The sequence below is a fragment of the Budorcas taxicolor genome, chromosome 4 (assembly GCF_023091745.1).
Source record: "Budorcas taxicolor isolate Tak-1 chromosome 4, Takin1.1, whole genome shotgun sequence".
Classification (NCBI taxonomy): Eukaryota; Metazoa; Chordata; class Mammalia; order Artiodactyla; family Bovidae; genus Budorcas; species Budorcas taxicolor.
Window position 1 is genome coordinate 52,779,549 of NC_068913.1, and position 12,971 is coordinate 52,792,519.

At 36.2% G+C, this 12,971-nt stretch overlaps 1 protein-coding gene across 1 annotated transcript in view; it reads right to left on the minus strand.

Annotated features, from left to right (window-relative positions):
* The window catches only part of CFTR (CF transmembrane conductance regulator), a 181,152-nt gene that overhangs the window by 72,509 nt on the left and 95,672 nt on the right, over positions 1–12,971 (minus strand). Inside the window, exons 12-15 of the mRNA XM_052638971.1 lie at positions 11,913–12,007; positions 8,273–8,359; positions 5,887–6,613; positions 3,842–3,970 (exon numbers count right to left, since the gene is read on the minus strand). Coding sequence (XP_052494931.1) covers positions 3,842–3,970; positions 5,887–6,613; positions 8,273–8,359; positions 11,913–12,007 — 1,038 coding nt within the window. The remainder of the gene's footprint in view (positions 1–3,841; positions 3,971–5,886; positions 6,614–8,272; positions 8,360–11,912; positions 12,008–12,971) is intronic.

Consider the following 12,971-nt stretch of genomic DNA (forward strand, 5'->3'; position numbering starts at 1 on the left):
CATACCATTTCTGTCCTTTACTTTGCATGAAATGTTCCCTAGTATACCTATGGCTGATTCATGTTTATGTATAGCAGAAACCAACACAATATTGTAAAGAAATTATCCTTCAGTTAAAAATAAATACATTAAAAAATAAAACCTCTGCAAAAACCCATTCTATAAAATTATAATTCTATATAATCAAAATTATAATTATCTATACTACAAATCTACATCGAAGTATGGCCCCTGTGAAAACTAAAAATGGATACATCACTTTCACAAGGGAAGAAGTGGATCTTAACTTTTCTTTGGGTCTCTGATCATGTTGAGTATGAAGCTCTATTAAACAATGTTTAAAAGATCTAAACTATCTTCCTGGATTAGTACCTGTACTATGATGCAAAGCACACATGAAATATTTCAATGGTAGTGAGAAAGGGCCCACTGGTATCAAGAAAGGAGCTTAGTCTAAAAGAAAAATTATGTAAATTTTGATTAAAAGAATATGAGGGAACTGTGAACATCTGAATGATTTGTTTCGCTGTATAACTATGCACATAATGAAAATGGTCACTATTTGTCTACTATCACTAAGTTTTTGTTATTCAAAATTTTGAGAGTCAGTTAATTGGAAATGCTTCAGGACATTGACCCCAAAAGAATCATCATTTATCATATTCTATCTTGCCTAGAAAATTACATTATCATTTTTTTCCTACAAAAAGACAAATTTTTGCAATAATTGTGAGAGTTCAATTAATAATGGGAAGTCTAAGGCAATGGCACCCCACTCCAGTACTCTTGCCTGGAAATCCCATGGACGAAGGAGTCTGGTGGGCTGCAGTCCATGGGGTCACTAAGAGACGGACACGACTGAGCAACTTCACTTTCACTTTTCACTTTCATGCATTGGAGAAGGAAATGGCAACCCATTCCAGTGTTCTTGCCTGGAGAATCCCAGGGACGGGGGAGCCTGGTGGGCTGCTGTCTCTGGGGTCGCACAGAGTCGGACATGACTGAGGCGACGCAGCAGCAGCAGCAGCACACCACATTTACATCCTGTGTTATAGTTTGGATTCCAGCCTGAAGACAAAGGACCACTGTCATCTTGAGTAAGTGAGCTAATAATATTGTACATGTGCTCAGTGCTCAATGCTCAGTCACTAATTAATTAACTATACACTGTTTTGAAAGGTGTATAAGTTCAGCTCTATAGCCTTGCATGGGCAAGGGTCTTGTAAGTGAATATAAATCACTACCACATTCACAGAACCATTTTTTCTCATAAAACTAAAGACATTCAAGCAATGTTGATCTTCAATGAAAAGGTTCAAATTATTAACAAAGGGCTAGTTTGAGATTAAATGTGACACAGGAATGAGTTTCATTCACATTAATGCTGGTCATTTGGTATAACTGGCAGAGATTAATGAGGTAAATTAAAAATACATTTCAATGAAATTTGTTACTCATGTGAGAGTGTCAAGTTACTCAGCCCCATATTTTCATTAAAGCATAAAAGGAATTATTGAAAATTTCATTATATCTCTGCTGTGGACTTGTTCGCTTCAAATTAGCTTGAGCTTCAGAATGATGATAGATGTTAAGGATATCAGTCAGAATAGCAACTAACATTTCTCACTATGTGCCAAGCCCTACAGTAAGTGCTTTATAATCATCTCTTCACTCACAGAAATGACCTACGAAGCGGGTACTATTACAACCTCCATTTTATAGATGAGGAAACTGAGGCTCAAGAGAGGTTATCTAACTTGTTCAGTGTTAATAGTGTTAAGAACACAGAATTAAAATTCACAGCCAGGTCAGTCTGATTCCAGAGGTGGCACTCTGCTGTACTGTACCTCACATCCAGCCTCCATTTGTTTTATTAATGTAAAAATAATAGGAGAGCAAAAGATAAGATATCATCAAAACTCAAAGATCAAATGGAAACCAACACTTTATAGGTAAGTTCAGTTCAGTTCAGTCTCTCAGTCGTGTCTGACTCTTTGCAACCCCATGAATCACAGCACGCCGGGCCTCCCTGTCCATCACCAACTCCCGGAGTTCACTCAGACTCACGTCCATCGAGTCAGTGATGCCATCCAGCCATCTCATCCTCTGTCGGCCCCTTCTCCTCCTGCCCCCAATCCCTCCCAGCATCAGAGTCTTTTCCAATGAGTCAACTCTTCACATGAGGTGGCCAAAGTACTGGAGTTTCAGCTTTAGCATCATTCCTTCCAAAGAAATCCCAGGGCTGATAGGTAAAGTGGTATATAAAACTTCTGGTATATACATTTAGATATTTTCCACTACTTGGTCAGGGAAGGGTGATAACATTTTATGTAGACTTTTTAACTGTGGTTAGAAACAGCCTAATAAGGCAACAGGAACTTCTCTGGTGGCTCAGTGGTAAAGATTCTGCCTGCCAATGCAGGAGATGCGGGTTCAATCCCGAAGTCAAAAAGATCCCTTCAAGGAGGAGATGACAACCCACTCTAGTATACTTGCCTGGGAAATCCCATAGACAGGGAAGCCTGGCGGGCTCCAGTCCATGGGGTCGCAAAAGAGTTGGACACGACTTAGTGACTAAACAAGAAAACAATGACGGAGTTTTAAGCTTTGGTTTTGTGTATGCATAGAACTATATGAGCTCAGGAGAGGCAATACTTCACCCAGGTCATATCTCCCCTGAAGGCAACCTGGGTCTTTATGTTGGACTCAGGCTCTACAGTGGGAGACATCCTGCAGTATCCTCTGAGATTTACCTAGTGTGGTCATACAAGGCTGAATCCAATCCAGATGTGTTTTCCAGTACCCACATAGTGTTCATTTGCTTGTTTTACTTTAACCAACAACCCACATTAAAAAAGCAGAAAATGTTTACAGGAAAAAAAGAAATCTGTATCTTCATCTTATGTTATTAAACAAGTTTTAGTGAAACTGATCCCAGATTTCCTTATGGAAAGCCATTGGCTGGTTTTGAGTTACAATTGCCTCCTTTAGACAGTCAAAGGGTATTCTCCATCCTGCCTCAAAGCCACTTTACCATAGACATCCTCTGCCAAGCCTCTTTTAACATTTAAGTAGCTCCTCCTGACCTAGAGAAAAACCTCATCTATCAACTAGATTCAGAAACCTCTTACCTGGTGCTGAACTGGCGATGTACTACCCCCTCTTTTATTTTAACCTGGTGATTTGATGTATCTCTTTTCCAGGGGCACGGTAAAGAGATCACAACGGTGGCATGAAAACAAAAGAATTCTGAAGCAAATGGGTGATCTGAATCTTTGAAAGGCTTGTTTAAAATGGTTGCAAAGCCACTAATACATATTTATTTAATTTTGTGAGGAAGTAGTATTTTAAAGGTGGTGATTCATCATCAGCATATTTAATAATATTAGAATCAAATGAGTTTAAAATTTAGTACAAATAATTTTCTTTGTTAATTTCAATTCATACAGAATATTCTACTTTGAGGTTTTGAATCACTCCATTAAAAACTCTTCATATAGAAAATATGTGCTTAAGTATATTTTATATACTATGTATGAAGTAACAAAATAATTTTATAATATAAAATTACATATATACATATACACATATTTATGTATATGTATGGAGAAGGAAATGGCAACCCACTCCAGTAGTCTTGCCTGGGAAACCCATGGACAGAGAAGCCTGGCAGGCTACAGTCCATAGGGTTGCAAAAAGTCAGACACAATTAAATCAACTTAGCATGCATGCACACATACAAGTATACATAAGTATACATGTGTGTACATATATATGTCCTCCCAAACTATTCCCAATTAACTTTAAATCACATTAATATGTTATAACAGAAAATTCTTACCTCAACCAGAAACACAACTAAGCACCAAATTAGCACAAACATTAAGCTCTTGTGGACAGTAATATATCGAAGGTATGTGTTCCAGGTAGTCACTGCTGGTATGTTCTCCACATCATCAAAAAAGCAATCCTGTAAAAAAAAAAAATCCTGGCTATTATAATGAGACAATATAATTTCAAACAACAATTGTGGTCGTATTTTGAATGTGAGGAAATAAAGAAATATTATTATCTAAATCTAAGTGAATTTCAATGAATATAAACCATTATGAATGACACATGCTATGTCACTTCACAGCCAGTAAAACTGGAGCAAGATAGCTTTCTGCAAAAATAAGAAACACTGCAATTCTTTAAACTGTGAACATAGTATCACTGACAATACAACTGTATTGTTTTTGGACAATTTTACTATTTTAATGCTTAACAGTGTCACATATTTTATCAATAAATGGTACTAGTGAATTGAAGCTTCCCAGACTCCCCCTGACTTAACTCTTTCCTTTGGGGGGGCGGGGTCCATGGAATACAGTTTGGAATTTTGCCAGCTCTAGCGGTCTTACAATAGACCTGAAGCCTGCCTGACGCTTTTACATCTCGTAGTAGCTAGGATTCTCTTTCCGAACTATGACTTAAGTTATATAAATCTAACCCTCAGTCTTCATCGGTTATTTGAGAGCTATAGTTCAATAATTTGAAAGAGAGAAATTCCAGATATTTCAAACAGAAAGGATAGTTTTTTTATTACCAACAAAATTCACAAAAGAAGTGCTAGAACCTCAGAGAAAAGAACCCTATGAAATCAGAATATGGCACACTGGTTAGGTATAAAGATTTCTAAAGTCAAATAAACCTGGTTTTGATACTGGACCTCTACCATTGCCCTCCTAGGAGGTGCTTGAATTCAGGCAGCTAAACTTTCCTAAAATTTAGTTTTCTTATCTGTAAATGAGGCTAATGACAGATTCCTTCTATTCTATGTTCATGGCACTAGAAGCAATCAACAAATACTATTATCAGTCAAAGTGATCATCTTTACCATTCAATTTATAGAATCCAGTTTGAGAAATTCATTCAGATTGATAATTACAACCATATAGATAAATTATCTTTCAGGAAACCTTTTTCAAAATTATAGAAACACAAAGTAGGTACTTTAGAGATCACCTATTCTGTTCCCTCATTTAACAAAGAAGAAAACTTTGGCCCTGAGACATTAAATGACATGCGACTTGCCAAAGTTCACACTACTCTTAATTGATCTAAGCTATTAAACATATCAATTGATTATAACACTATTTCATCCAAGGCACTGAAGAAACTTTTCTAGTAAAACTAGAAAATGAAAACTTCCTCTTTCCTACTGCTTCCTATTTTAAGAAAGCAAGCATTTTATTCTTTAGAACTTAATATAAAATACTTTCTACCTGAAAGTTGGCAGTAGTATATGTTGAATTTCACAAACCTTCTTTAAAAGAAACCTGCCCAGAAATCCTATGTATAAAGCCAATTTAAAAGATGAAAAAGCTCAGGTTTAACTAAGTTCAGGCAAGACTGACGTATAAACCAGAAAATTAGTGCTGCTGAGAGACTAGATGTATATATGCCTTAGAGAGGCTACCTGCATACAGAAACATTTTTAGGCTCTCAATAACTGAAGCTACTATTTGTTTATGTATTTATTTTCACTCCACCTCTTCCTACAGAGGTTTTAAGGGGGTAATGAAACAAATGTATAATAATTCACAATTTTTCTAATTGATAATAATGATTATTACTGCTTAGAAAAGGAACCAATTACAGCCCTTGCTTTGACTTACAATACATCTTATGGTAAGAGACAAAAGGAAATCCCAAAAGGAAATGGTTGATTCTTCTACATTTTGAAGTTGCTTACATAATATACATACTTTGGACTTTGGGGATCTTAAAAATAAACCTCATCCTAAACTCAAATTTAAGTAACTTTTGCTCTTTACTCTGTATTTCATTCCACTCTGTGGCCAAAAGAAAAAACCAAACACCACACTGATAATTTATACACACCCTTAAATCTTCTTCATTAATTTCTTCACTTATTTCCAAGCCAGTATCTTGAGATAACCGTCTTGAATATATATCTATTTCGGCTAAGCTTGCCTGAGGAGCCAGTGACATTTTTCGTGTGGATGTCGCTGTCTTTCGGTGAATGCTTTGACCTTGGTTCACTGAGGAGCAGGTCATAAGGTTCAGAACTGACTGCCTCCTCCCTCCCAGAAATGTGGGGCCACTGTTGACTGCATTGCTCTGAGGCAGGATCCCCTCTCCAGGTTCAGAATGGGGAACTAAGGATAGTCTTCTCTCTAAAGGCTCATCAGAAGCTCCATCGATACCATTCATTTGTAATGAAGTCTTTTGTACAACTGAAAATTTCCTTATAGAGTTGATTGAATTGAGAATGGAGTTCTTCCTTTTTTCACCAAACTCTCCAGTCTGTTTAAAAGAAGGCTTTTTTGTTTCATTCCAGGAGACAGAAGTATCTCCTTCTAATGAGAAACGCCGTAAAGTCTCAGTTATGATTGAGTTTCTTCGTTCTGCAGTAAACTGGTCGAAAGTGTCACATCCCATGAGCTTCGAGCTGAAGTCAGGCCGCTGATTTTGTAATTCAGAAAATGTACCATAGAAATAGATGCTACCTTCATGTAAAATTAATATTTTGTCAGCTTTCTTTAAGTGTTCCATTTTAGAAGTGACCAAAATCCTAGTTTTGTTAGCCATCAATTTACAGACACAGCTTTAAGAATATAAAAATATATAAATATTAATTTTATAAACATTTTATTACAATAGTATATGTATTATATTTCAACACTTTATTAATGTACTCCTATATATAACTTCTATTATAAAATGTTATTATTACACTTAAATAATTCTAAAAGTAAATATTCAATAGTAATTAAGTTGGTACTTCTTGATTAATTATGTCATGAAATACTGTGTTATTTAATTATTATAGTATGCTATACCACAAAGTCAAGTGTTAATGGACCTAAAATGAAATTAAATACCTGACATTAAATAAACATTTGACTTTGAACAAACTAGTTACCCTTTGGGCTGTGGTTGATTCATCTAGAAAATGAGAGAATCAGATGACCTTTAAGATTCCTTAGAGGCTATTTATTTCTACATGTCTTCTAAAATGTCAGAACTTTCTTGTTCTCTAAATTTTCTGCTCATTTTCTTTTATATTTTAAGTTGACCACTAATTTAGTCCTCAAAGTTTATACAGGTACAGCAGGACCTAACACATCAGAAAGTAACTATATGCCAATAAAAAGTTAATTTTAAACACCTTAAGACTAATTTGCTTGTTAAAAAAACAACAATAACCGGAGAATTGTATAAGAAATCTCAACTTCCTCCAACAAAATTTCCCTCTTGTGTAGAATTAAATCCTGACTAGAACCATCTAAGGAAGACAAATTTCTTTTAGGCATTAAAACATTATATATTTTATAGAAAGAGCCATAATTCTAGACTACACTTTAACATACTGATACAACCAGCAAAGTTTATATTGGTAAGAAAGTGAAGTGAAGTCGCTCAGTCGTGTCCAACTCTTTGCGACCCCACGGACTGTAGCCTATCAGGCCCCTCTGTCCTTGGGATTTTCTAGGAAAGAGTGCTGGAGTGGATTGCCGTTTCCTTCTCCATATTGGTAAGAAGGTATTTATAATTACAGGATTGTAAAAATGGTATCACAGGTATTAAATATAACCAAATTCTAGGAAAGGTGCTTCTAGGCATAATGTGGTAATTTAATACATACATACATCTACATCCTTACTGATTATTTTAAACTACTTCATAGTCTATAAAATCATTTTGGTACCTTAAAATCAACTCATATAACCAACTGCTTCTCTTAGAAACTTCACATACATTGAGCCCTAATGGGAGCTCCAAGAAAATGTACACCCCAAGCTCTGTGTGACTAAGAAAGAGGTTCTGAAGGAGGGATTGAGGTAGACGAATACTTAGAGCCTTCACCTATATTAAAACATCAAAACATTCAATTTCTTGGTTCCTTAAGACGTTTACTATCTAAGGAGTAAAATACACAAAAAAGTAAATAAAAAATTTGAGTATAACAATCAATTAAAATAATATAAGCTATGTCACAAGACAGTAATACTATCAAAACTCCATAGACAGTGACAGTTAAAGTACCAGCAATGGGAAAAATTGGTTCAGCATAAGGTGGACAGAAAAGTGAAGTGATCTTGACCATGGAGGGAAGATCAGACTTAAGCAGCTAAATTACATAATGCCACACTGAGTCACAGTGGTGGACCTTATTTCTCAAGGAATAATATGTAGCCTATCGTGGTATAGTCATTCTTTCTTATCTCTTAGAATGAGTATTATAAAGTATTCAAGAACATACCTTTCAAATATTTCTTTCTCTGTTAAAACATCTAGATATCCAAAAGGGGAGTCTAATAGGTACAAATCAGCATCTTTGTATACTGCTCTAAAATAGAAAATGAAAATTAAATTAGATTCCTTCAATATTTACCATTTCATTTGGTGTAGATGATTTTAAGTAAATTTAAAAAGATAAGTCACATAGGATTTTTATAATTTTGCACAATACTCCAAAAACAACTCAGGTCGTTTTGCTAAGTGTTAAGTGACATACACTTGCAAAAGTTACAAACTAAATCACACCATACATACAATTTTAAATATTGCCTTAAAAAAGAAAAAGGAAGAAAGAAAACCTTTCAACAATAGTACCTATTTACAGCAAGCACTATGCTATATGCTGGGAATACAATGGTAACAATTGCACAAGCCCTGTTCTCAGCAATCTTGCATTTTGGAGGGGAAACAAAGAAAAGAGAATGTTTCAATCCTGTCAAGTGTCAGAGACAGCAACTAAATCTCAGCACGTAAGTGAAATTATTTTTTTTATTTTTTTCACTGTTGACTGTTACCAATAAACCGATAGCAGTACTGTGACAACAGTATGATTGACATTGCTCTTTGCTCCTTATAGTCCTAATTTATGGACCATACTCATAAAAGTTCCACAAAAGTGCAGGATGCAAAATTTGTAATAACAATGTATACCCACATTATTTTATATTCTAACTTAAAAAATAAAGTTTTATGAGCAAGTAAAATCTTCGTTAAGTTCATCTTAGGGCAGTAATAAAATGAAGATATGGTCCCATATGAATGGAAATGAGGTAATTTCTTCATAACGTCTAAATTTCTCAACTGTGGTTGTGAGTAGTCCTATACCTATACCAACCACATACAATTCAGTCTTTACATGTAATTCTGAAAAAAAGAAACTATGTTTAGTCAGCAGGTAACTAAGAGAAATAAAATAATTAAAAACAGAAATGGCAAAAAGTCAAAGCAAAATCTAGAAGGACATTGGCAATGCAAATTACTTTTGAAAACAACATTCAGGAACTAGATAAAAGACCCCCAACAAAATGTACCCTCAAGAGCTTTCTTCCCATACTCAATTCTTCTCTCTCTCTCCTTCACATTTATAGCCAGGTGCTCAGTCACTTCAGTCGTGTCCAACTCTTTGTGACCCCCATGGACCTCAGCCTGCCGGGCTTCTCTGTCCATGGGATTCTCCAGGCAAGAATACTGGAGTGGGTTGCCATTTCCTTCTCCAGGGAATATTCCCAACCCAGGGATCAAACACAGGTCTCCTGAGTCTCCTGCATTGCAAGCATATTCTTTATCTGCTGAGCCACCAGGGAAGCCCCATTTATGACCACAGTTTCTTAAGAGGTTAGAAATAACATACGCATCATCCAAAACTGGTCAATACATGGCACATTCAGATCAGAAGAGCAATAAACAACTATTTTCTTTAATGCTGCAAACTGTATTTTATAATAAAACTGAATCTTCAACTGGTAAATACAGACTCAATTCTATGCTAAAGTTTGAAGCCGTATAGCATGTTTTCCTAAATTTGAAATGAAATGTTTAACACAGTCTTACTTTGGCTCACAGATTAATCAACTTTCCTTTACTTAGAAGCCATTATTTTGTCTGTGAATCACTCATATCTATATAAGGGCTACATAGATATATTGGGCTTGCCTGGTGGCTCAGTCAGTAAAGAATCTACCTGCCAATGCAGGAGACACTGGTTCAACCCCTGGATGGGAAAGATCCCCTGGAGGAGTAAATGGCAACTCTCTCCAGCATTCCTACATGGAGAATCCCATGGACAGAAGAGTCTGGTGGGCTACAGTCCACGGGGTTGCAAAAGAGTTGGACACATCATTGCAACTACACATCACTGATTTATTACTTGACATTGTAATCCCAAAGTCGAGTCATGGTTTAATGCAAAGTCAAGATGACCTGATTCAAACTGTAACTCTACCATTTCGCAGTGTGGCTTTTGGCAAGTTAAGATCTAACCACCTCAATTACCTAATGATCTCTTCCATAAAAAGTGGAGAGAACAATTCTTTTTTGGCAGAGTAATATGCGGATTAAGTAAAATTACACATGTACTCACGCACACCCCACCCAGAATAGTACTAGGCAATTGTAGGTGCTCAGTGAGTGAGTTTCCTGTCCCAGCTTTTGGAAACATGAGAAAATAAGGGGGAGAGAGGCCAAAATATCAGTAAGTCATTGTGATTTCTTGTTAATAACTTCAGCAACACAGTAAGAAGAATTTTATTCAAATAAACCTGGAGGAACATTTAATATTCCACATCATCAATATTTTTTAAACTGAATGTTATATTTTAACCACAAATTAACTTATATATATAGATATATATATATAAATACACACACACACACTTCTCTTTGACAGCTCAAAATGCTTAGACCAAGAATGTCTCTACTAAGAGACCACCATACCCTGCACAATATTAGATATGCTTGTCCCATTTATTTTTCTTTGAAGATTACACACTTTAAGCTTAAGTACATCATCTGCCCTGCTATTTCTGTTGTGAGATTAATTAGTTATGTTGAAAATTTTGAAAATTTATGTTTATCAAAATGGGGAAACAGTGGAAACAGTGTCAGACTTTATTTTTCTGGGCTCCAAAGTCACTGCAGATGGTGATTGCAGCCATGAAATTAAAAGACACTTACTCCTTGGCAGGAAAGTTATGACCAACCTAGATAGCATATTAAAAAGCAGAGACATTACTTTGTCAACAAAGGTGCATCTAGTCAAGGCTATGGTTTTTCCAGTGGTCATGTATGGATGTAAGAGTTGGACTATAAAGAAAGCTAAGCGCCAAAGAATTGATGCTTTTGAACTGTGGTGTTGGAGAGGACTCTTGAGAGTCCCTTGGACTGCTAGGAGATCCAACCAGTCTATTCTAAAGGAGATCAGTCCTGGGTGTTCATTGGAAGGACTGATGTTGAAGCTGAAACTCCAGTACTTTGGCCACCTCATGCAAAGAGTTGACTCATCTGAAAAGACCCTGATCTTGGGAAAGATTGAGGGCAGGAGGAGAAGGGGATGACAGAGGATGAGATGGTTGGATGACATCACACACTCAATGGACGTGGGTTTGGGTGGACTCCGGGAGTTAGTGATGGACAGGGAGGCCTGGTGTGCTGTGGTTCGTGGGGTCGCAAAGAGTCGGACACAACTGAGCAACTGAACTGAACTGAACTGACACCAAGAAACAAAACCAGCAGCCTGGAGCAGGTGTGTACATTTGGGGATACGGTGAGCAGGGAACTGTCTGAAGGACTAAATAAAAGTATGCATCTTCTCTTCCCTGTGCTGGGCAGAATATTAGGGTTTTCCATTTGTAGGGAATCATAAGGCAAACAAACATATACACGCTAACAAAAGGGTATGCATTTTTAAAAAGCCATGAGCTTTATCAGATATAAATACTATATCACTATCTATAGTTCTGAAAGGTTAGTCTTAACCCGCTAGTTATAAGATCCTGGGTATTTTTTCAGTTACAGAAAGAGGATATAAAGAAAGAGAACTATCTATAATGTTTTACATTCATTTATACAACAAATGCTTGCTGGACCAATAAGCAGGTATTTACCTTGCTAAAGAAATTCTTGCTCGCTGACCTCCACTCAGTGTGATTCCACCTTCTCCAAGAACTATGTTGTCTTTCTCTGAAAACTTGGAGATGTCCTATTATCAAAAATAGAAAGTTAGGAAAAAAGAAAAAAATAGAGAGTTAGAATTGTCAGTGTGTCAGATCTTAATTTAAAAGGTACATTTTCCTTCAAATGTAACCATATATCAGACTTCCATTTTAACCACAGCAGAAACTGTGAACACCACATCTCAGCTATTCCAAATGCATTTCAATTGGTCAAAAAATTGCTGAAATTTCATAAATAAGTTTTTCTTTAATTTTCCAATTGCTATTTATGATCATTAAATAAGAATTGGAAAATATAAAAAGTAAAGCATATGCAAATCCGATATGAAAAGGTGTGCCATCCACTGACCATTGCAAAAACCCAGTGCTATTAACATGCTAACATGCACTTCCTTCCAATCTAAATCCACTCTTTTAAAAGGAAATCCCGGAAGATGAATAAACCTCCTAATAAGGAAACAAAAAGAATATCATTTACATCTCCCTGCAGTATCTAAGCATACTCAGTGGGTGACCATGAGTACAAGGCATCTCCTTTCCGCACTTCTCTCACCTACTCCCCCCTGAAACAACACAGCTCTCTTCCTCATCCATCCCCCCACCTCATCCTTCTGTCCTCTCCCCATCTACTCTGCCTCTCCTGTCACCTCCCTGCCACATGTGTCCTTTCTTCAGTTCATCAGATTTTCTGCAGCAACAACCATGCCAGACATTCTAAAAGATTAGAATTTATAAGAAACTGTGTTCAAATTGCTGGCATTGTAAGCCTAACTCAGAAGATAAGCCATGATTCTGAAGAAAGCTAGAAAACATCCCAAAGAATCAATTAACCTTTTTAAGCTAAAACAATACACAGTTAATTGGCAAATTAATTCTTCTGAATATAGAAGTATTATAAAGTAGGTAGAAAATGCTAGAAGGCTTTCCGGAATAGATGAAGTTTGCCCTGAGGCTTGAGAATGAGAAGAGTCAGGTGAATAGTATTCAGGT